Raw genomic sequence first — 25712 nt, forward strand, 5'->3', positions numbered from 1 at the left:
CCCCCACTCTCTGATTCCCCTTCCACTTCCTGTTATTCCTTCCGGGTCAACCAGAGTAGCTGCGCTTCTACTTCTGGTGGGAGGCGAAGGTTTGGAGTAACTTCAGCTTCCGGTGGAAACGGCGTGTTGGTGCAGTCAGCCCCGCGGACAGCTCGAGCACCATGGTAAGTGAAAGGAGGGGAGCGGAGCGAGGAGGGCTTAAGAGCAGGAGATCTCTGACACCCAGAGAAAACGTCCGGAGAAAGGGGGCGGTGTATTAGACTGGGAGAGATATTAACGGGCTGCATGTTTGGGGAACGGCCCTCCGCACCAGATTGGATGTGGGGAAAAGGAGAGGATGAGGATGAGGACTGCGAGGATGGAGTGGTCTTCCACAGGGATAAGGACATTAGGGAAGGAGAATGAATTCCATCTTGTACATGTCTCTAGTTTGATATTTTAGCAGGTAGTTAAAAATGAGAGATTAGAGGTCAGCAGAGAGGTTGGGACTAGATATAGATTTGAGGTTCATCAACATAGATAGGGTTATTGAATCCATGGGAAGGCGATGGGATCACACACAATAGTATGTGTATGTATGTATATGTATTTATACGTGTGTGCATATATATACATATATAATATTTTTAAAAAAGAAGGTCCATGATATAGAGCCTTGGAAGCACCCACAAGTTATGGGCGTGACCTGGATGAAGATTCAGCAAAGGAGACTGAGAAACAGTTGATTCTTTAGGTAGGTGGAGAAAGACAGTAGAGTGGTATCCTAAGAGCCTAGATTGGGGGTCGATGATTGACAGTGTCACAGGCTGCAGAGAGGTCAAGAAGGTTGAAGATTGAGAAAGGGCCATTAGATTTGATAATTAAAAGATCACCTGTAAATTTGAAGGCTACAGTTTCATTTGAATGTTGTAGTTGGAGGCCAGACTGTAAAGAGTTTAAGAAGAGAGTGAGAGGAAAGGAATGGAGGCCCCTATTTTGTCAAATGGCCTTCTCAGGGAAGTTATGCAAAGGCAGGAGAGCTAAGGGATAAGAGCTTTTAGAAATGGATAGACCAAGTGAGAGTTTTTTGAAGCAGAAATTAGTGTTAGGCCAACACCATACACCTTATTCCACAATACATTCTAAATGGATATTTGACATTAATATTAAAGATCATATTAAGAAATTAAAGAAGTAAATCTCTTACAGCCATGGTTGGAAATATATTCTTTTTTTTCTTAAACTCTTTCCTTTTGTCTTAGATTCTAAGATTAAGACAGAAGAGTGGGAAGGGTGAGGCAATTGGGATTAAGTGATTTATTTGCCCAGGGGTTAGACAGCTAGGAAGTATCTGAGGCCACATTTGAACCCAGGACCTCCTGTCTCCAGGCCTGGCTCTCTATCCATTGAACCATCTATCTGGCCCAGGAGATGTATTCTTAACCAAACTAGGTTATAGAGGTAGTTTAAAGACATAATTTTGATTATATGAAACTGAAAAGCTTCTACCCAGAAAAAATTGATATAAACAGGATAAGAAGGGTAACAACAAATTGGGAAAGAAAATCTTTGTAGCAAACTTCTCTGATAAAAGATTTGGTGTCCAAGACATAAATAATTGATAAATGGGTAGAGATAGATATGTCTATATGTGTATGTGCAAATATATGTATGTATGTATACATATATTGTTTAATGCATGATTTCTAAAATTAAGGGTTTTTTCTCTGGCAAAGTTGAACTTTCCTTCCCACCTTCCCCCATCATTGAAAGAGGCAAAAGAAACAGCTGCTTGTCACTATATGCATAGTCACCCTTACTGTATAACTTTTTCTCTAGAAGTTTACAGTCTTGTTGGTGAAAAAATTTAAGAAAAACAAAGCATATACAGTTAAACTTAAATACTAAACTTTATTGTTTGTGACCATAACTTTGGTAGGAATTCAGTGTGAACTAGAGTGGTAGCAAGGAAGGTTTACAAAATTGAGGGAGAAAATCTAGGAGGCCAAAGAAGCTCACTTCACGGTAGCTCTCACTTGGCAGTTCTGTATATTTATTCTCCATGATTACTGCGACTGGAAATCTTCTGTTTGAAAAATAGAGGACAGTATTACATCATAAATTATTTGGATACTATTCTTTTTATTCTGTTTTATAATAATTCTGAAGTTCCTTAATTATTCTTTTTGTCACTGTTTATTTAGCATGGTAGTCAATCTTGTATCCTAGCGGGGGATCATTCCTGAATTTTGTTACCTTGTTGTTTTTATTCACAAATTGAATAGGCCCTGTTTTATGTTTGTATTTAACTACCCTTGTTATGTAGAACTGTGTTCAGCTAAACAATATATTCAGAAAACATGAACAATCTTTTCTCTTCTCCATAGGCTCGAAATGCAGAAAAGGCCATGTAAGTACCAACTTTTTTTCAAATTGAAATATGCTTCTGGAACTTCTAGTTTTCACTTTAAATTAGGAGAGCTTTGAGAATGATTATCTTTTTACATACTTTTCATACTTATTTAACGAGCCATAGAAGTAGACTTTAGGAAATTTTATGATCTATTCCCAAATTCACTGGTGTGTCCTTCTCACTATCATTTCCATTTAATGTTTAGTAAATAGCCAACAGAAAGTGAGTAGCAATGCCTTTCACTTTAAGGGGAAAGCATTTATATAGATTGGGAATTCCTAGAGTAGGTATTCAAGATGTGGAGGTTATTCTTATTACCAAAAATAGAGAAGTATGAACACTCTGTAGTCGATAGTACCCCTCTTTCTTATATAACTCTTAGTTGTTGCATATATTTGTGAATGTTAAAATAAAGAAGTGATGGTTTGTCTAGGCACCGGAATGGACATAATAGAATTCCTGACAGCATACTACTACCCCACAACTACCTTCTTACCATGTTTAGTCATTGTATGTTTTTTTAGTCATTATGTTCATGAGTAACTTGAACTCTAATACCATATTAGGATGATTCACTTAACTCACAGTTGGTCAGCATAATGGGAAATCTTTGAAAGTAAACTCATGGAATTTTTTCTTCTAATTTTAGGACGGCTTTGGCGAGATTTCGCCAAGCTCAACTTGAGGAAGGGAAAGTTAAGGTTGGTTTACATTATTTTTATTTGTTAAATTCTAATGTGTTACAAATAGATTCAACAGTCTCCTCTTTCGGGTCATGTTTGACATTTACTGCTCCAGAATTCCTATGTGGCCTCTATTCATAGTATTTGCAGGTCCTACAAGTTCTCATATTTGAGTTCCTAATACCATCTATAACTAAAGAACTAGTTAAGAATCATAAATTAACAAATGTGATGAGATCAGTGTTTCATCCAGCCCACCAGTCTATCTCTGATAGTGGCAACGAACGACCATGTCGTCTTTACCCAAGATATACTTTAAAGGAACCCCCCCCCCCCCATGTCCTTCCTTCCTCCAGTAATAGCTGTTATAAAATTGGGTTAAGGAGAGAGAAGCTCAGAAACATAAACTAAGGCACCTAGACTCACCTGAAATAGACTTAGTAAGCCAGGCTGAGGCTAAGGCCCTTTTGCTTGAATTAAAGTTCATAAATAGGTTTGAGATTGCCAAATGTGGAGGCTCAACACAACTGTAAACAGTTTTTAAAATGATATGTTTTGGGTAAGTGTTGCACCAGCATAATATTTTTCTGCCATTTAGGAACGAAGACCTTTTCTTGCCTCTGAATGTAATGAGCTACCGAAAGCAGAAAAATGGCGACGACAGGTATGTTTGATATGGATGAGTATTGGTTTGTCATATAACTAAACAGCTAGTGATTTTATTAAAAATAAATATGGAAATTATGGCTGTGTGCATATACAGATATTGGCGCCCATCATAAGAGTCAATAACTGTGAGAAGAGGAAAGTACTTTAGCATTCCTCTTTATTTTACACATGAGGAAACCAAAACCAAGAACGGTCGTTGGGAACTTTGTTTTTATTCATTTAATGGTCTTATATGCTATTCTTTTCACTGTTTATAGCATTGTTATATATAATTTAATACTGGAATATTGTTCCCATTTCCTCCACTAACATCTTACTCCAATGTTGTTTTGTGGTGTAGGGGTGAACCCGAGTTCTAAAAGGTTGTGCCTTCTAGAGCACAAATTTTGACAGGTCCTGCCAATTTGGAAGGGCTGCATATTGTATTGGGTTACATTTGCCCAGTAGCAAACTGTGTGCCTGTTGTCCATTGACTATGTTAGCTAAGTTTAAAGCAGGCTCATCAGTAAAAGGCCTGCTCCATTAGGTGGTGATTTTTTCAAAAATCATAAGTTAGAGAAAAAAATGACCTGAAAATTGGTACAATTTGAGGAAAACCTGCATTTTCCAGTTTGAGAGAAAGTGATTTTATTAATTTCCTCAGCCTTTATGAAGACTTATTTAGCAGGATTTTTTTAAGTCCTATATTACCCCAATAAAGTTATTAATCTTAGTAGTATCCTAGAATTGTATGTCATTATCTAAGTTATTTTTGGCTTCTTAAAGAATCAGTACTTTAAGAGATTTTTTTTCTTGAATGATTCAAAACTATGCAAAAATGTTTTTGTTTGCTGCAGATTATTGGAGAGATCTCAAAAAAAGTGGCACAAATTCAAAATGGTAAGTTAAATTTTATTCTTAATTCAATACTTTTTTATTTAACAGTAGCAAAGACCTTGTAAATAGGCACTAGAAATGCAAAGGTGAAAAAGAACACAGTTGCTACCTTCAGAGAGCTTATATTTTAGTGACTATAAATATAAGTTAAAGGGTTTGATTCAGGGAGGAGCTCAGGTTTGATATAGTAGAGTTTAAACAAATGGGTACACAAACCCAGAGTAGAGGGTATAGGAAAAGGCATTGGGAATATGTGTCTTCCCTGGTTTAGAAAGGAAAATCAGTCAGCAACTATTCATTGGGCATCTGGGTGGCTCAGTGGATAGAGTGCCAGGCCTGGAATTGAGAGGACCTGGGTTCAAATTTGAACGCAAGACACTTCCTACCTATGTGACTCTGGGTAAGTCACTATTTGCCCAGCCCTTTCCCATCTTTCTTAGAGTTGTTACTAAGATAGAAAGTAAGGATTAAAAATGAAAAAACAAAAACAAAAGTCCCCCAAAACAACAACCTTATATTAATTAATTGTCTTCTACATGCAAAGCACTGGGTTAAATGCTGGGGGGTATAAAGAAAAGCAATAACATTTTGAATCAAATGCAATTTGTTTTATAGTTGAAACCTCAGGTTGCCTCATGTGCCAGCTGGGTGTTCTTATGTCTCATACCTGAGCTTACTGGTAGATTTGAAAAATAGAATAACTTGATTACTAGACTATTCCTCATGTTGCAACTCTAGTTGTTTCCTGTTTTACCTGTTTTTATGTAGTTAACGATGAATAAAATATGTCTTGTTAGCATGTTTCCTGAGTATTGGAGAGGTTGTTTTATTAATAACTCTTTTCAAATTATTGTACAAGTTTCCTCCTAGATGAATTTTGTTGGCAAAGGTGATTTTTGCTTATGGAAGAATGAATGTTGTGAATGTTGTCTTTTCATTGATGTTAAATGTTTGGGTTTTTTTGCAACTTTAACTTCTATAGTATCCTAATTATGGCCCCCAAATTAAGAGCTCTCTTACTTATGTACTTACTGATTGAGTAATGGAGGAATAATGTACTTTATACACTTTACTTCCCCCAATATTTACTGCAGTGACTTAACTCTGGTAGCTGATAGTTAAAGACAAGACAACATTTGGGGAAATTCTTAGGTTATAGATTTGATATTTAACTGTTTTTTCCTTCTCAAGAAGACCTAAATGGGGAAATAAATAAAAAGAAATTACAATTTAACTGAAATTGTTATTGTTTTCACTTTTAGCTGGTTTGGGTGAATTCAGAATTCGGGACCTGAATGATGAAATTAATAAACTCCTAAGAGAGAAAGGACACTGGGAGGTTCGAATAAAGGAACTGGGAGGTCCTGATTATGGAGTAAGTAAAATGAAATTTGAAAAGAATTTGTTGAAAAAGCATATCTTGGATAAAGAAAATTCACAAAAAGCATTATAAAAAACTTTTTAAATTGTTATATATATACACTGACCTTTCAAGTTAATTTTTTTTTTTAAGTTTCCATTCAATATTTGAAATTGAATTCAGAGCAGCTGAGTGGCTCTGTGGATAGAGAGCCAGGTCTAGAGACAAAAGTTCAAATCTGACCTCAGATATTTCCTAGCTTTGTGACCCTGGGCAAGTCACTTAACCTCAGTTGCCTAGTCCTTACTGTTCTGCCTTGGAACTGATACTTGTTACCTTCTGTAAGAATATAAAAATTAAAATTTTTATGTTAATATGAAAGTTCTAAAGTAATATTGTAATGGCCTATTTAAAAATATTATAGCTTAAATCAAAATGACTTTTAGTAGCTTTATTTACAAAGAGGTGGAAAGAGTAAAAGTGGAGAAATGTAAGAAGGTAGAGAAAATGTCTAGCCCAGTGATGAGCTAACTACAGCCCTTGGGCCAGATGTGGCTCCCTAAAATGTTCTATCCGGCCATACGACATTATTCCTAATCTGACAAATACAATGAGTAGGATACAATACAAATGAAACTTTGAAAGAGTTGCCTTAGAAACAAACCGACAGATGAGCATTTCCTTTCCTTTGGACCCCTCTTTAAAAAGTTTGCCCATCACTGGTCTAGCCCATCACCCTAAGTGTTGCTCCAGTGTCTGGCTCAGCCCTGGCAGGGCTTGGTAACTTTCAGCCAAAGTACACAATGGGTCTTCAGCAAGGGTTCCACCCATTCAGCCTTCTCCAGGAAAGGAAGGCCTCTCTGGAACCAGTCCCTCCAGAAACCAGGAAAGGAAGGCCAGCTATTCACCCAGCAAGCCCATGCAGGATCCCAAGATGAACTCCAAAAGGAGAAGTCACAAGGCAAAGTCCAAAAGCCTAAGTCACCAGGCGAAGGCCAAGTCTAAGTCCAAGTCCCCTGGATAGGAAGTTCAAGACTTTTTATACATCACTTCCTGTTACTCCCCCACTTTATGGGAACCGCTGGCAGTCTTTTAATTTGCCTAGCACTGCCCAGGGGTGGTCAGTGGCCTCTGGTGTAGTCACCCACTCTGCCAAGTGACTTGTGAACTCTCATACTTAGTGTTAATTAGGGGTGCTTACGGTTTTTGATTGATTAATTTAAAAGTTGATGATTAGGGGCAGCTGGGTAGCTCAGTGGATTGAGAGTCAGGCCTAGAGATGGGAGGTCCTAGGTTCAAGTCTGGCCTTAGACACTTCCTGGCTGTGTGACCCTGGGCAAGTCACTTGACTCCCATTGCCCACCCTTACCACTCTTCCACCTATGAGCCAATACACAGAAGTTAAGGGTTTAAAAAAAAAAGTTGATGATTGATAGACAAAGAGTTTGATTCGCTCTTCATACTTCTAAGATAGAAGGCAAAGGTTTAAAAAGAAAAATAAATTGATCGAATTCATACAGTCTAAAAAAAGTGACGGGCTTTCATATTTCATCAGAATGCTTAATACTTCTGTGGTCTGGACCCTCTTCCCATCCCTTGTTCTAAACAGCCAATAGTAATTGCCCAGAGGACTTGAATTTGGACCTGACCCATTGTTCTATAGGCAGCAGCATTGAAAGTCTTGGGTGAATGAACCAGTGATTTTCCATTTTCAAGATGGCAAACATCATGGCTTTTCTTTTAGAGTGGCAAAGTGAAATTATGCAAAGACAGGAAAACACAATACACACAGTGACTACAATAATGTAGTCAGTACCTAATTTGTTCTACCAATCCTCATGGCTTAAGCTCAAGGCCCTTCACTATTCTGATTGCCCTTTTCTGTACTCTTCCAACTTGTGAATGTCCTTTTTAAACCATGGCGCTCATAACTAACTACACATAGTAGAGTGGGTCTGTCTATCACTTCCCTGTTCCTAGAAGCTGCTATACCCCTCCTCATAATGCAACCAGAGATTGCATGAGCCATATTTAGCTGCTGATTCATTGAGCTTGCTGTCCATTAAAACCCCAGATCTTTTTTCAGAACAACTCCTGTTTATCCATGCTTCCCTTATTTTTTTGTACCCAAGAAACTATATTTATCCCTCTTGAATTTTATCTTATTAGATTCAACTCAGTGTTAAAGCTTCTTAAGATTTTGGTAGCTTTCCTCTGGTGTTAGCTATCCTTCCTAGCTTTGTATCTGCAAATTTGGTGAAGATACTGTCTATGCCTTTATCTGAGTCACTGATAAAAATGTTAAACAGCACTAGGCCAAGCATAGATCCTAGGATATTCCACTGTAGACTTCCAGCCATGTTGACAACATTAACCACTACTCTTTGAGTCTGGCCCTCCAGCTCTGAATCCATCTGATTGTATTATTTTCTAATCCATTATCAAGTTTCTTTTGATATATAATTTTGTCTCATCTACATCTCTCCATCTTCTCCATAAGAATATTATCAGATGCATTATCAAAAGTTCTGCTGAAATCAAGCTAAAACAATGTCCCTGGCATTTCCCTTATCTTCTGGTTTAATAGCAATCTTGTCCAAAAAAAGAAATGAGCTGTTTCATCTGACCTGTTCTTGATCAGACTTTGCTGACTCTTCATAATCACAGCCTCCTCTTGTAGATATTTACCAGCCAGCTCTTAAATGATCCTTTCTAGAATTTTCCCAAAAATCAATTTCAATAGCCTATAGTTTGCTGATTCTATTCTCTTTTCATTTAAAAAATCTTCAACCTTAATGATCTTTCATTTATCACTTTCTCAGTAGTTCTGTATGCCACCTTTTAGGACCAGAAGACATCTTTCACCTGGGCCAGATTACCTGAATTCATCAAGGGTAATTTGGGCATTCTCTTACTATTGCCTCCTGATTGATCTTGGGTATCAGCTCCCTGTTAGTTTTTTTTTTTTTTTTTTAGTTCTGGTGCAAAGAGAGAAAACAGAAACAAAATGAGAACAAGCATCTTTCTCTTTTCTTTTTTGTCAGTCATTATCCCATCTCATTTTTTTTTTACCTCCAATATAACTAAAAAAGAAATCCAAACCAAAATGTTTTTTGTTTTCATTAGCTTTCCTCACCAGCCATCTTAGCCTTGAAATTCTGTGACACCACCACCCCTTTTATTTTTAAATAAACCCTTACCTTCTAATACTGTTTATTGGTTCCAAGGCAGAAGAGTGGTAACTAGTAGGCAGTGGGGGTCAAGTGATTTGCCCAGGTTCACACAGCTAGAAGTGTCTGAGGTCAGATTTGAACCCAGGACCTCCTGTCTCTAGGCCTGGCTCTCAATCCACTGAACCACCTAGCTGCCCTCTACCTGACATTTTTATAGAACTATGTCATGTTCTTATGTTCATCTTATGTTACCTGGCCTTGCTTCCATCCTCTAGGTATTTCTTTTTTTTAAACCTAATTTGGCTGTTGAGTTCCCCATGTACCCACATTGATCTCTTCAAATCTAACTTTTCTTTTTCATTGAAATTGATACCCTTTGCCTTCAGAATTTCATTCTTGAGCATCTGTCATCCTTTGGGACTGACTTCTTTTCTCTAAAGCATTTTACTTCATGGGATTTTATCTATCTTTCTTTTGAACTCTTTGAAATCTACTTTCCCAAAATCTACATGTCAAAATGCCCAGATTTTTTCACCCTTCTTTATCACAAACTCTAGAATGGAATGAATGGACTCTCCTCTCCTAAATTTCCCTTCAAGTCTATTCTGGCAGTCCATACATTTTTGTTAATAAAAGTCAGGTCCAGAATAGAATTCTCCTTTGTTGGTTCCTTCACCTTTTGAAGGGTGAAATTATCACCCAGGCAAGTCAAGGAATTTTTAACTGTTCTGCTTTTGGGTAAAAGAGAACTCCAGCAGACATCTTGGTAATTAGAAGTTCCCCATAACCACTACTTTCATGCTTATGTTCTGTTCCCCAGACTAGTCATCTAGTTCCTCTTTTGGCTTAAGTGGTCCATAATATCTGCTAATGACAATCCATTCTGTTTCTTCCTCTTTTCACCATCACCCAAAAAAAATCCCACCTCGTTATCTTTTCCCTTTCTTTTTCCTGGTTTTCCATATGTATGTCCCCTTCCTATCCTCACTTTTTTTTTTTTTTCTGACCTTTTTCTTTGAGATAAAATATATCTAACCCAAAGTCCATAATCCAGGCACAGGTTTTATCTCCCCGCCCCAATTCTCAGTGATACCCATAATGTCAAATATGCCCCCTTGTCCTTTAGTTCAGCTTATTTGTTGCCTAAACTTTGAATGTTTGAGTTTGGACTTTTTTTTCTTGCATTTTGCCTCCCATGATTTGTTGATGTCTTAGCCACTATTGTTCCTTTTTAGTTATTTCCCTCTGGTACCTAACTTGGGTATTCTACAAAGACGGTGTTTTCCCTCTGCCCTCTTTTTTGTTTTGATTAGTTTGCAAAACCCCTGGCAAGTAAATTTAATTCCCACCAGCATTTGCTGTGTATGCTGTATCACCAGGGCTCTGCCAATCTTATCTTGTAGCAGTGATATAGAATTCCATATCTCATTCTTGGATTCCAACAAGAACTCAGCCATAGCTATTCATATCTTAAATTACTATTTTTTTTCCTTCTGTTTACCTTCAGTGGGAAAAATTGAGGGGGGGAAAACCCTGTATCTTTGTGGCCTTCAGTTTCTTGCCCAAGACTTAATACTTTTAAAGTTCCTTCTGGAATTGTCCTTTGTACCAATGTCAGTCACCAGGTGCGAGTAGTTGTCATCTGTTTTGATAAGTCAAGGAAGCTTCCTTATTATGTCTTGGATTCATGCCCTTAGGAACACAACTGATTTCTGTTCTTACCAGCTGGACAAATAACTCTCTCAATAAACCTGAGCAGGGAATTATCACAAATTACTGCCACTCTTGCCTCTCTCCCCAGTTCCCAGTAGATGATCTCTCATCTGATAGTGTCTGTGGCTCTTGCCATAGCACTTGTGGGAGGATGACTTGCTTCCTTTTCCTTAGAACATCCAGCTCTTGCTTCTTAATGAAGCCCTTCTTCTCTTTCCTTTTCTTGTCTGTGCTCGGATCTTCCTTCTGTAAAATCACCTCAAGAACCCATTTTTCTCCACTAAAGCACTAATTTTGTTTCCTTTAGAAATTTTCATCCTGCCTAATGATCAGGAGGTGGGGGAGGGGCATTTTTCTCTCCCTTTACTTTCTCCATGATGTAAATGAGTCCACACTGGCAGCCCAAAGGAAGTCATGCAGCTGGGGTAGAAATAGAAGTACTGCAGGCTCTCCACAGTGTTTATTCCTTAACCCTGGAAGCCTGATTAGAAGTTTTGATAGCCTATTTTTTTGATTGAAAAGTTAAAACTTTACATCAAATTTGCCCCCTCATCAGTGCACTTGGTCACTTAACTCTGCATTTGTTCTATTCACCTTTTCTGACCTACCTGGCACTGCCCTGTCTGCTAGCTTCTCCTTATCCTTCTTGAGTCTGTCTCAGACTCCATTACTTAATGATATTTTATCCTCTTTAATCCATTAGTTAGTCCCTTAATTGTCTTGATTTTAGCCTTGAGAATGGACTCCTTCAAAATTTTCTTCAATTTCTTCTCTGCAGATTAAACCTATATCATTAGTCCATTCTCCATCCAAATCCCCCCTCTGATTTCCTTCTCATTTGGCTCAAGGCCTCTTTTTGCCTTTTTCCTCTTCCTGTAACCTCCTATGGAAACCAGAAGTGAAAAATGATTTTATTTATGAGGTTTGTGGGTACAAAGGAAATACATAATATTTTGCCATTTCATCTTCTTGAACAAATGAGGTATTTTGAAAAAGTGATTATTCTGAGGCAGCTAGGTGGCTCAGTGGATAAAGAGCCAGGCCTAGAGACGGGAGGTCCTGGATTCAAATTTGACCTTAGATACTTCCTAGCTGTGTGACCTTGGTAAGTCACTCAATCCCTGTTGCCTAGTCCTTATTGTTCTTCTGCCTTGGAATCAATATACAGTATTGATTCTAAGATGGAAGGATTTAAAAGAAAGAAAAAGTGACTCTTCAGGAGAGTAGGTAGAAAAGTGTTTGCAATGGCCCTATAAGTAGCATCTTTGTCTTACCATACAACTGTTTTTAGGAGTCTGGTACTTTGAATTTAATGAACATGAATTAATTAATTTTTATGTGACATGCTTCAACTGGGTGCTTGGGATACAAAGACAAAGGTAGTAACCATTTTGTCCCTAAGGAACTTATGTAGTGAATATTCTGTACTTTGTCATGTCAACCTAAAAGGTTTATCAGTTGTGATCCATTTGAAGACTTCATAAACATTAGGCAAAAGGACCTTTTTGAGAACATTTTTTAATGAGACTTTTCCCTTTTTTTCTCCCCAAAATATAAGAAAGTTGGCCCTAAAATGCTAGACCATGAAGGCAAAGAGGTTCCAGGAAATCGAGGTTACAAATATTTTGGAGCAGCTAAAGATCTTCCAGGTGTTAGAGAGCTTTTTGAAAAAGAACGTAAGTAACTTCCTATTTACTTTGTTTTTATAATTTTATTGATAACTGGAGTTTCAATAGTTTGGGGTTCTTTAGCTCCATTATATGACTTAGAATAGGATCTGGGTTTCTATGCTCTTCAGTTTGAATAGTTATATATGAGTTAAAGAAATAAGAGAAAAAAGCACAGGTCTATCTTACTTAGTGCACTGTTATTGTTTTGAAGTTGTGAATTGAATTGAGAAGGCAGCAACCTGGTGTAGGGTTAGGAGGTCAAGTTGGAGTCTGACTTAGGAAGGACTCAGAAGCCTGAAGGTCTGACTCTTCTTTTAAGGACATCACTCCATCTCTCCTGGACCCTAGTTTTCTCATAGGGTCAGGGCAGCTAGATGGCATAGTGGATAAAATGCTGGGCCTGGAGTCAGGAATACCTGAGTTCAAACCTTAAACCTCACACTTTAGCTATGTGACTCTGGGCAAGTCACTTAACTCTATTTACCTCAATTTCCTCATCTGGAAAACTTTCTGATGAAGGAGATGGCAAACCACTCCAGTATCTTTGCCAAGAAAGCCTCATATAGGGTAACAAAAAGTCAGATATGACTAAATGACAACAGGACTATATGATCTTCTAGATCCCTTCTGGCTTTTAAGTGCTATATTTTAGTAAATTATAATGTAGATATTCATTTCCTAAATTCTCTTATAGATTTGAATTTTCTTCTGTAGGATATTGGAGGGGGGGAGAGAGATAGAATTATATTTGAGTTCAATTTATATTCCATTATATTGTTAACTCCTTGAGGGCCACTCCTTTGTGTATCCCTTGTGCCTAGCTCATAGTAGGTATTTAGTAATAAATGCTTATTGACTGATAGTGCCTCGTATATTTTATTAGTCTGGGTGTGCATCTACTAACACATGCCACAGACTATTCCCTAATTTAATAGATAGCCTTTATTAGTTGTCCTAATTTAAAAAAATTCATCCTCCTCTGGCTTGACCCAGTGCTAAGTTTTTAAAATTAAAGCCTCCCTTTGATAATATCCATATAGTCCATAACCAGCTCTGGATTTACCTTTCCAGCTTTGGTAAAATAGCCTGAAGACAAGCTTCACTGACATAGTTTTTGAGAATCTAGTTTTCCTTCCCTGCCATGCTGGGGTCCTGGAGGAAAGCTCTAGTGCCCTGATGGCAAACCTGTGACATACATGTCAGCACTGACACACATAGCCATTTTTGATGACACATGCATGTAGAGAAGTATGTTATTTAAACTATAAATATCGCAAAATTATTGTTTTTTTTTTCCTCAAAGTGACAACACCACCCGAGTTATGCTTTGTTTTTTGGCAAATTTTGACGCACCAAGCTCAAAAGGTTGCCCATCACTGCTCTAGTGCTTGTTAAGCTGTTATAGAAACCAGGCCCATCAGAGGAGAGGTGTGGTGCTGAATCTTAGTTTGTGAGTAAATACTTATGTTTTATTTTGTAATATAGCATCATAGGATTCAAAGTTGGAAAGGCCCTTAGATATTATCTGATCCAAGCCCACATTTAAGGGATGAGAAAACCTGATCTCAGGAAGGTTAAAGGACTTGTAACATTTTTTATTTGCCATTATTGAAGAAAAGTACAAAATCAGTCAAGCATTTGTTAAGTTCCTACAATAGTCCTGGAACTGTGCTAGGTAATAATATTCATCTTATATCTATCTGAAATTGCCTAAGGATGTTAGAAAGGCAGAGACTGTAAGACAGGGGTCGGCAACCTTTTTGGCCACATTTTTTAAAATGTAATTTCATGAGAGCCGTACAGTGCTCACAGTGTGCGCTTCTGTAACAGTGCCTGACCCCTGCTGTAAGACCAAGTTTACATTCTAGAAATTTGTTGTGAATAATATTTCTTACCAGTTAAAAGTTTTTATTTGCACATAAAAGTCATTTTGTGGATGTTGGTTCTTCTAGCCCTTCCTCCTCCCAGGAAGACTCGAGCTGAGCTCATGAAGGCTATTGATGCTGAATACTATGGTTACCGAGATGAAGATGATGGCATTTTGGAACCTTTAGAGCAGGAGCACGAAAAGAAAGGTATGTAAATACTATGTTTTAATCTACTTTCAGAGCTAATCAGTTTTCTCTGAAAGTGGATAGCAATTTAGATTTGTGTGACATTTTAAAACTTAAAAGCACTTATATATTATTAATATCATAACATCTCACAGATGCCTCTAGTGGTTACCTTGTCCAACCAACCCTTCCACCCTTCCCATAGCATCCATGTTGAGTAGAGACAGGAAAAGTTCAAATGTAATTTACTAGCTATTTGACCTTGAGCAATTCACTACACCCTCATTTGCCTCAGGTTCCTTGTTTATAAAATGAGGATAGTAATAGCATCTACTTCAAAGGTTGTTAGGAGAGATAATATTTGTAAAATGCTTAGCATGGTGCCTGGCACATAGTAGGTGCTATATAAATGTTGGTTATTATTATTATCTAGACTGTACTTGAAAATCTCCTAGGATGGGAACATGTACCTTTTAGGAGGCCTTTTTTTTTTATGTTGAGATGAAATTTTCCCCTTTAACTTAGTATTGTCTTTGTGGGACCAATATGTGCATCTGATCTCGTCTGTGTTACATACAGTCATATAAGTGAAGGCACCTTTTGTGTCCCTGCCAAATCTTCTGCATCCTAAATATGTCACTTTTCTTTTGATTCTCCCTTGTGTGGTGTGTTTTGTTTCCTCATTCCTTGGCAAATATGCCTCCTAAATGTGTACCAGACAGCTAGCTCTAGAGACCAACATGTATGTCTGAAGCAAAGGGAGATAGCTGTCATCTCTTTTACTCTGGATACTTGAATTAGGGCTGTTCACTACAATAGTTTGAATTAAGGCTTTGTGTGAATTTAAGGTTTTAGTAAAATTTCCCTACCTATTCCAATTCCTCTATTAGGTGATAAGGGTCTTTCCAAATAAGTAATTAGGTGGTAACACCAGTCCATGCTATTTACAGAAAAAAGGAGAAAACCACGTCCATGACTTATCTGTGTCCAGACAAGTTTTAGTAGGGAATTTTACTTTGTAGCTGGCTAGAGATTGGGAAAGGCTGTTGCAGTCCCCATTCCTGTTCTTATATTGAAATGGGATGTGTAGCAGCACTCACAGAAGTGGCTTTCCAGGAGGCAATCCACTGAGCAGTGGATTGAGAGCCAAGCTTAGAGATGGGAGGTCCTAGGTTCAAATCTGGCCTCAGACACTTCCCAGCTGTGTGACCCTGGGCAAGTCACTTGACCCTCATTGCCTACCCTTACCACTCTTCTGCCTTGGAGCCAATACACAGTATTGATTCCAAGACGGAAGGTAAGGTTTTTATTTTAAAAAAAAAAAAAAAAAAGAAGGGGCAGCTGGGTAGCTCAGTGGAGTGAGAGTCAGGCCTAGAGACAGGAGGTCCTAGGTTCAAACCCGGCCTCAGCCACTTCCCAGCTCTGTGACCCTGGGCAAGTCACTTGACCCCCATTGCCCACCCTTACCAATCTTCCACCTATGAGACAATACACCGAAGTATAAGGGTTTAAAAAAAAAGAAGAAGAAGTGGGAAGTGGCTTTCCAGTTTTCTGGTTTTGTAAAGGAAAAGGTTCGTTTCTGACATAGATTCAGGTGCTCCTTCCTTTGCAGGAGTTCCAAAGTGACTAGTGAGGAGTAAGATATTATCTGTTACTTCTCTTTGAAAGCTGTTAGTTGATCTCTATAGTAATTGGTTGAGGGGGATGAGAATATGGGATTGGAATGTTTCCCAATCTGCTTGATGTTGCTAACAAGGAGGATGTGAAGGATTTTATGATCCCAAAGCACATGAGGAGATTGAAAATCAGTCGGACACTTACCTAAATATTATAATTGGGTGGGGAGACCAGTACCTTCCTCGCTTGTTTTAGGGATAAAAGTAAAAAAATTGAGAAACAATGAAAACTACCTAGGTATATAGGAGAAAAAACAATTATTATTATTTTTGTGGAAACACATCTTCCCAGCTTCTGACTCTTTAAGTTGCCTAAGCAGTGCCAGGAATTGTGTCCTTAGCTTACTCACTGAAGTGGATGTCAGAGGCCCTCAGAGAGAGAGGTTCTTTTCCCTTGGAATTCTACATCTGAATGCTAGCTTATAATCTGTCAGGGATGGAGAGAGAATTTTATAATGTGCAAAGATCCTGATAGGAATAGAAGACCTTAATTCTCAATGATTAATTTATTATTATAATATATCATAATATATATTTAATATTAATATATTATATAACATAGTATAGTATAAATTCATGGCTGTGTTTATCAGTTCTTGAGCAAATAATGTCAATTCATTTGCATTCCCAGAGGGAGGGATCTTCCAGTTATAAAATTCCAGAAAGCTATCAAATCCTGATGCACATTAGAAAGATCATAGATACCACAAACCAGATGCTATGAAATTAGTCCTGCCAGTCATAGTTTAATAGACCCTACAATAAAATGGTACTTCTGTTAATGCCTCCTAAGATGGTATTAGGGTGTTTCTTTTTTTGACTCATGATCTTTGAAATAAGTTTGTAATTTAGCTAGATTAATCCTCATTTTATAGATAAGGAAGCCAATAGTTAGCTAAACTAATAGGGACAGTGTTAAAAAACCCTTTACAAACAGCATCTTAGGTTTTTATTTTATATCATAGCCATTTCCAAAAATATCCCTCTACCAAGAGCTACAAGTGGTTTGCCTAATTTATTAAGCTATGATTATAATTCTAATAATAATTTACTGATTTATTAATAACAGATTTACATAGTGTTTAAAGTTCATAAAACACTTCAAGGAAAGTGAATAAACTTTAAGCACCTACTATGTGCCAGGCACTTTGCTAAGCACTTCACCTTTTTTGTTCTAACTTTAAATATGAATCCTGTGAGCTGGGTCCTGCAGGTGTTATATTCTCATTTTTAAAATGACTGAAATAACAATCAGAGAGCTTAGATGGCTTGCCTTATGACTTCCTGGCTCAAATCTGACACTTGAGACACCATACATCCCTGTAATTCAGGTGAAACCTTTCTGCCAGAAATCCTGGCCACTTAAAAGCCCTGTTTGTGGGCACCAGAATGTGAGAGTTACTCCTAAATACTGACCAGAAACAGCTCTGGGGGTTCAACTTATATATCATAAGAATTTCTTTTCCACTTCTTTTCTTTTACTATCCCTTTCATTAGTTTTTTTTACTTACAATAAAAATATATTTTTTATACAATTCACTGAGCTGGAATTCTTAGGCTGCTCTGAAAAGCCATTTTTCTCAAACAGTCACACCAACATCCTGTCCACACAGGACAAATTTATTAGTATTACCATACTATACCAATAATCAATAAGGGTTAGAAAATCCTTATAACATTGGTGAACTAAATACATTTCACACTGCAGCGTCTCTGTGTGTGTAGATTCTTCAGCAAGTTCATTGACAGCCTCCATTGAGATGATTGCTACTTCTCTGAACTGCCAACTTTGGTCAGGATTCTGCCTCCAGCCAACTCTAGGCCTGCTCCTCACCGCTGGACTCTATACTCAAGCTCCTCATAAGTACATAAAATCAGCCAAGTTTTGTAGGTCCTCTGAATAGTTCTGTGGAGTCATGGTTGCTTTGGACCCTTGCCTTCCCTCCAACTTGCTCCTACTTACCTCCCCACCCACTTAGCACTAATTATATAATACTAATACTTTAAACTTAAATACAGTTAATTGGGAAAAGGGGAGAAGGGGGCAGCTAGGTGGCTCAGTGGATTGGGAACCATACAAAGAGGTAGAGGGAAGCCCTGGGTTTGAATCTGGCCTCAAGATACTTCCTTACCACTATACTGTCTTAGAACTGTGTGGAGAAAGAAATTAGTGTGTTATTCTCAAGGTAATAGTTTTTAATATATCCCAAATGAATATGCCTAGGACCCCAGTAAAAATAGTCTCTCCTAGGATTGCCTCAATCCATCCAGCATACAATGGTCTCTTAAATATCTGAATGAGACAGAAATAGCTTATGTCTTTATTCTGTTATACAAAGTATTTGAGATTGTGGGATGTGTCCCTCAAGTTGATACTTTAAGATGTTAATAAGTTTGTGCTTTCTCCCAGTTTCTGTAAACCTTATCTACCCCATGTACCATACATCTATCTTCTTTCTGAATGAATATGCAGATTAGAACCTCTAACTGAATTCTTTGAGAGTTGGAGAGGGGATTTCTGATAGAATAGGTAGCAGGTCAAAGATGTGAGGGACTTTTCCCCAGGTTTTTCTTTCTTTCTCTCTCAGTAAACAACTGCATTGTGATTGACAGCTTCCCTGATCTCTTTAATAGAGCACACAGAACCAGTATGTTGTATTGATTCTAAAATGAAAAGTAAGAATTTTAAAAATAAATAAATACAATTAGTTGATATTTCAAGAATGAATTTTGTTCATCCTGACTTTTTTAAGCTAACCTTAGACCACAGAATCATGAAATGTTAGACTGGAATGGACCCTAGACCCTAGCCTCCCATCTTTATCCTGTAGGGGAAGTAACCAAGGCCAGAGAGGGAAGGTAACTTACCATAGTCACATGGCATTTGTCAGAGCTAAAACTAGAATATTCTCATTGGCTGTGCTCCAGAAAAAAACGTTTGTCTCATTCTGTATCTGGATCTGTCACCTCTATGCCAGGAGAGGGGGAGCATGATTATTCACTGGTCTCTGGAGTTATGCTTACTTCAGTTTTTTTTCAAATACTTCTCCACTTCTAGTGTCCTAACCACCCCCCCTCCCCGAAGGCACTCAGGTCCTTCTTTCTGGCTACGTGGAATGATCCCCACCTCTCCTTTTTTGTCTCCATCAAAACTTATCCCACGCAGTATCTTTGGTTAATTTTGCCAGGCTTATTTGACAGCCTTGAATTTGGAATTGAGGGTCTGGATTTGTATCCCCAATCCAGCCTTAAACAAGTCACCAAATATGTCTAGGCTTCAGTTTGTCCATCTATAAAATGAAGATGCTCAGACTAGATGACCTCTTTTTATAGCTGTAAATCATCTGATCCTAAAATCAGGTAAGAGAGAAGGTAGAAGAGAATGAAATGAAGAGAAAGGAATGAGTGCTGAGATGACTGCACCTTTTTTCATTCTTCACCTGATTATTTAGAGAATACACAAAAACCCTTAGCTTCTAGATCTGCTTTTATACCAAGTTGTTGATATGAAAGGATGAATCAAGAAAAGGATAAACTTTAGCATATCTCAACATTTTAATCTCAGAAACATAAATAGGAATACCATCACAGAAATTCTGAGAACTCTGTATTCAACAAACATTTAGGGTCTATAGTGATACATTGATCATAGGTAAATAATAGTAATTTTAAAATTCCAGGTCAAGTGCCCCCTTATATATTTGTTCATGGATGTTCTCCCACAAAAGTTACTGAATCATTGAATTGTATAGAATTAGAGAATCTTCACTAAGGAATTGCTTTGTGATATTTTTATAAGTTAGGAAGTTCAAAAAACAAAAGTTGGCATTAGCCTAGACCTGTGGTGAATCTATGGCACATGTGCTATAGACAGCATGCAGACCTCTCTGGGCACGTGCACTGTGGCCATAGTACAAAGTTCATTACTAGAAAGCCAGAAGGAGCCAGGGCCAAGCTGCTCCCCTTCCCCTCTCCATGCTCCTGAGGACATTTCCTCCTTCCCTCACCCCGCTGCCCAGTGGCCCAATGGAAGTGCTGCCTCCCTCCCTTATCACCTGCTCTTTTGCCCAGCAGCCCAATGGGAGCACTTCCTCCCTCCCCTGTCTGGGGCAAGGGGGTGGGGCATAGCACTCAGTCCCTTGAGGGGGAGTGGTACTCCCATCTCTAAAAGGTTCACCATTACTGGCCTAGCCTTTCATTCACTTCCTCTTCCTACTCATAGTAACACAATTAGAGAATGTCATCTTTTTTTTTTACTTGAATAAGAATTTTATCACTGTTGACAATGTGACATTTAGATTAGAGGGCAGAGTGAATAATAATATTTGTTCTTGTTTTAAATTAGTCATAGCAGAAGCAGTAGAAAAATGGAAAGCTGAAAGAGAGGCCCGGCTGGCAAGAGGTGACAAAGAAGAGGAGGAGGAAGAAATAAACATCTATGCTGTCAATGATGATGAGGTATCCTGACTCGGGATTATCAGTTGCCTTCAATTTCCCTTTTGTCTGCTTAAGGGTCACTCTGATCATTGCTTATAGGAGAACTGTGTTTTGGTTTTTTTTTTCCCCATTTAATGTATGGAAACATTTGAGATATGAAGCCTTTTCACTAAATCAAGCTCAGACCATCCATATGATGGTTTATTTTAAATTTTAAATTTTAAACTATAGAGAACTGGGCTGAAATCATTTAGTCCATCTGTCATTTCATAGATGGGAATTTTTAAAAAATTAATTTCCAGGGGGCTAAGTAATATTTTTTCTGGAAAGGGGGCAGTAGGCCAAAAAAGTTTGGGAACCACTGGAATAGAACAAGCAAACCAACCTCGGCTCTGACTTGCTCTTAATATATGGAAGGAAGCTTTTTTCTCTTCTCATTGGCTGACTTGATACAAGGAAAATTGAAATTTGCTCCACCTGCTAGAGAACAGAATGAATCAAGAAATATAAATCTTAACAATGAGCAAAGCTCAGGCTTCTTGAACTGTGGGCCCAGCATTTGAAAAATAGGGACATATAGTATTTGTAAGGTGAGACAATGAATAAATGGGGTTAATCAAAACTGCTTACTAACCTACAGGTAGTTATTTTGGAGCTAACAATAAATTTTCCATTTTCTAGTCTGATGAGGAGAGTGCCAAGGAAAAAGAAGGAGAAGAAGGCCAGCAGAAATTTATTGCTCACGTCCCAGTGCCCTCCCAGCAGGAGGTAAGGAACACAGAACTGTAGACGGTGGTGGCAGGGGTTAGAACAGGGCCTCAGAGGGAAAAATTTTTTAAAGCATTGTAACCAAATCCCTTGGGCCATGTTTATCATCCAGAGTGCACAGCGATCAGTCTTTGTTTTCTTTTCCTTGTGCTCCAAGGACCTGCTTTCTCCTCCTTTATCATCAGCTACTTTCTAAAAATAATGATAGCATCTGTTTATGCTTTTCTCTGAACAACCATCCAAAGGAGGTTGGCTAAATTACAGCTAAAGCAGACGAGGTTTCTTCCTTGTTTTGGTGCCCATTTGATGAGCTCTCACTACACGTTTCAGAATGTGTTTTATAAGTGGCAAATTACTTGATTCAGTGAGTGGTTCTGTTGTGTAGTGGAAGGAGCTTTGGACTGGAGTCAGGAGATTTGGGTCCAGGTCTCAGCTCTGATACTTACTGGCTTTGTGACCACAGCCAAGTCATTTCCCTCCTCAGAGTCAGTTTCCTCATCTGTAAAGTCATAATATACTGTCTTCATAGGAGGTCATGAGAGAAGCACTACCCTACAGAAATGTAAGAAATTATCATTATTTAGGTAGTGTTTGTTTTATTGTCACCATTTTACAGGTGAGGAAACTCAGAGCAGAGGATTTGCCTCAGTTTTCATGGCTAGAAAATGACAGCAAGACCTAGACCAAGGTCCTCTGAGCCCAGACCCAGTATCCTGTTAACTATGTACTGTTCTTAGCCAGAAGAGTCTGCAATGGCTCACTTGCCTGCAGCATCATTCATCTCTCCACTGAGTGCTTGTTTAAGGAGAAACATCCTAAAATAAGGATTTTATAGAAAGCGATCATGAAATCATAATAGTAATAATAACTATATAGTTATATGTCACTATGTGCTAGACACTTTTCATTTATTATCTAATTTATTCCTTGGTGTCTTTGCAACAACCCTAGGAGATAGCTGTTATTATTGTCCCTATTTTACAGTTGAGGAAATGGAGCAAATTGAGGTGACTTGCTCAGGATCACATTGCTAGTTGTGTCTGAAGCTGGTTTTGAACTCAGGTTTGCTGACCACAGGCCTAGCTGCCATCAGGGTGTTTCTTCATCATTTTTGCCAGCCACCCTATGAAGAAGCCAGCTTGCCTTGGGTCTGGTGTAGAATGTGTTCAGATGTTCAAGAATGATTGCTTCTATGACTTCTAATGTTAGTGCCCAGAGTTGCATGCAGCCCTTTAACAGACTCACTTCTCTTAGTTTATTTCTGTACAGAAGTGTAAGGGCTTCTTATTTCATTCTGCTCATCTGGTTTGCATTTTCTTCATATAATACAGGGTGCTGTTGTCTTGGCATAATTGCATTTTATCTTGGGAAATGTTAGAAAATAGCTAAGAAATTACTCTGAAAGAAAAATATTTTTTTTGTTTAGATGTACTGAATCTAATTTATTCCATTTCCACTCAAGTAAACATTTATTAAATGTCTTCTTTGTGCTACGCCCTGTAATACAAAGCCAAAGAAGCCAGATCCTACCCTCAAAGACCTTGCTCCTTGGAAGTTGGAGGGGGGTGGGGAGAGGAGGTAGATCCCATAAAAAGTAGAAGGGCAGAAGCTAGATGGTTCAGTGGATAAGGTGCCAGGCCTGGCATCAGAAGGACCTGAGTTTAAATCTCCCCTCAGACACTTCCTAGCTGTGTGACTGGGCAAGTCACTTAACCTTTGACATTCTTCTATCTTAGATCTGATACTAAGAAGGTAAGGCTTGAAAGAAAGAAAGTAGGGTGGACTGAGTACAGGAAGCTGGAGCTTCCAGACCAGTTTGTCTGAAACATACAGTCTTTGAAGGAGAACAGCACCAAGCATGCTGGCAGCCCCTCAGAAACAGGCTCAGAAATTGGTGCTTTATCCTTCTGCACCGAGTCTTTAGGAAGGATAAATTACAGAGGGCATGGATGGGCATTGGGGAGACCATGTAGGAGGCTTTGCATCGTCCAGGTGAGGGACAGCAAAGGCATCCTATATGGCTGAGGCTGTGAGTGAAGAGAAAGAGAGAGGAACAGGAAAATAGCAACTGTAGGAGCAGTGAGATTTGGGGTATGAGTGAGTGGAGAGCCTGGAGGTGACTCCAAGCTTACAAACCTGAGGAGCCCAGGGAAGGTGACATCCTGAGTAAAAATAGGTTGTGACGGGGTGCCACAGTACACAGAACACAGATCTGGAGGCAGGAAGACCTGAGGCCAAAATCTGACCTCAGACAGACCTGTATGACTGGGTAAGTCACTTTGCCTTGTGAAGATCGGTGAGAGAATACTTGTGAAGTGTCTAACAGAATGCCTGGCACAGAGTAAGTGCTGGTTTGAAAGGAAATATAAAATCTTTCTGGACATGTGTTTGAAGTATATCCAAACTGAAGATTTCCAGCAAGACTCTTGGCAGCAAGGGGCTTGGAGCTCAAGAAAAAGATCAATCATTGCATTGTTAATCATTTACTAAGTGCTTACCCTGTGCCAATTACTGTGCTAAGTCCTGGAGATCCAAAGAGAAGCCAAAAACCATGGTTCCTGCCCTCAGAGAGCTCATGCTCTCATTAGGAGACAACACATAAATAACTGTCCATGGATCACTGGACTTTTAATCAGGAAGACTTGAGATACAGTTACATATGCGATACTAGGCATATCAGTTAACTTCTGTTTGCCGCAGTTTCCTCATTTCTAAAGTGAAAATAATAGCATTGTGAGGGGTGAATGGGAGTAAGGTAGAAGGAATAGGAGGAAGGATGGATGGGAGAAAGGAGAGAGGAAGGTAGCGGTCCCAGCTGGGCAGGGCGAAATTGACCAGAGCCTTTCGGGGCTCAAATAAAAGATCAGAGAGCAACTTAGGGTTTAGAATAGCTGGGTTTTATTTTAATTAGAAAAGGGAAGGTCTAGGGAAAACTAGGAGGTAGATAGAAGGAGGAAAAGGGACCAAGAGAGAGCTCTGCAGGGTTCAGCCTCTGGGCTCGAGAGCTAAAGAGGCTCTAAAAAGGTGCCAAACTTTCTCTTTTATACTTATATACAAAGTATATAAGTATATAAGTTTATACTTTTATATACAAAGGAAGTGGGAGGTGTTGGGGGAAGTTGTAGCAGGGAACCCTGGGTGACATCTTCCAGGGCTTACAATAATTTCAAATATCAGCATCCACCTCCAAAGGGGGTCGTGAGGATCACATATGTATTTGTAATATTTGTATTGAGATAATATTTGTAAAGTACTTTGCAAACCTTAAAACACTATATGAATGCTAACTCTTACTATTATTAACTAGAGATAACAGATGAAAGAATTTGGAAGCTGGAAGGGACCTTGGAGATCTTCTAGTTCCTTCTTTTATAGATGAGAAAATTGAGGCATAAAGGTGAAATAAGTGAACGCAATTTGACGACTGATGCAGTTTTCCACTTTTCACTTGGATGTTTTGTTTTGTGTAGACATAGCTTTTAGCACTAGACTATTAAAAGAGAGTTTGAGGAGCTCATTGGACAAAGAGTGAGACTTTTTGTTTATATATTTAGATTGAAGAAGCTCTTGTACGAAGAAAGAAGATGGAACTCCTACAAAAGTATGCCAGTGAAACACTCCTGGCCCAGAGTGAGGAAGCTAAGAGGCTTCTTGGATTTTAGTATCTGATTATCATCTGGCGTGGAGTTTCCTTAATGGTTCATGAATACACTTGCCATCCAACCAGTTCTGTTCACTAACAGATACAGACTGCCATGAAAGGCTGAAAGTGGTCTTTTTTCCAGTAGCTTTGGGGATTGCTTAATAGTAATATTTTTTTCTTTAGTTCCAACCTTGAGTTGTAAAGATCATTTTTTTTTTAATCTAAGAGATGGTGAAGAACTAATTGATTTGGTTTGCTGTCCCCAAGTATTCCTGGTTGGGTCGTTCATGTGCTGAACATTTCAGCGATTTATTTTGTATAAATGTTTTATTACTGTATAAATAATTTTGCTTATTAAGTTTGTAATACCTAATCACTGTGGAGATATTTTTATTAAATGCTTTTGTATGAAAGAAAATTGGCAGTTTTTATTGGTCTGATTTTATTAAGATTCTATAGTTTGACACTGGTATTATCTCTTGATTCACTTCCTATCTGACTAATCCTCAGTCTCCTTTGCTGCACCCTTTTCTCTGTTCTCTCCCCACTCACTTGGTAAACTCTACTCCCCTGGGTTCAATTATCATCTTTATGCAGC

The 25712-nt window shown here is 38.4% G+C and overlaps 1 protein-coding gene across 1 annotated transcript; it reads left to right on the forward strand.

Annotated features, from left to right (window-relative positions):
* Positions 1-95: 95 nt before the first annotated feature.
* Positions 96-25492, forward strand: ISY1 (ISY1 splicing factor homolog). Its single transcript, XM_044656886.1, has 11 exons — positions 96-164; positions 2367-2389; positions 3042-3093; positions 3674-3739; positions 4581-4623; positions 5883-5995; positions 12425-12542; positions 14489-14611; positions 20612-20724; positions 21385-21471; positions 25026-25492. Exons 1-11 carry the CDS (start codon positions 162-164, stop codon positions 25131-25133), a joined length of 849 nt encoding a protein of 282 aa, XP_044512821.1. The 5' UTR covers positions 96-161; the 3' UTR covers positions 25134-25492.
* Positions 25493-25712: the final 220 nt, after the last annotated feature.

Source organism: Gracilinanus agilis, chromosome 1 (genome assembly GCF_016433145.1).
Source record: "Gracilinanus agilis isolate LMUSP501 chromosome 1, AgileGrace, whole genome shotgun sequence".
Taxonomy (NCBI): Eukaryota; Metazoa; Chordata; class Mammalia; order Didelphimorphia; family Didelphidae; genus Gracilinanus; species Gracilinanus agilis.

Bases quoted from the DNA above. Each gene is read 5' to 3' on its own strand.
- ISY1 (XM_044656886.1), top strand. The intron at 2,390-3,041 runs GTAAGTACCAAC...TTCTAATTTTAG, and splicing joins CGAAATGCAGAAAAGGCCAT to GACGGCTTTGGCGAGATTTC. The intron at 3,094-3,673 runs GTTGGTTTACAT...TCTGCCATTTAG, and splicing joins TTGAGGAAGGGAAAGTTAAG to GAACGAAGACCTTTTCTTGC.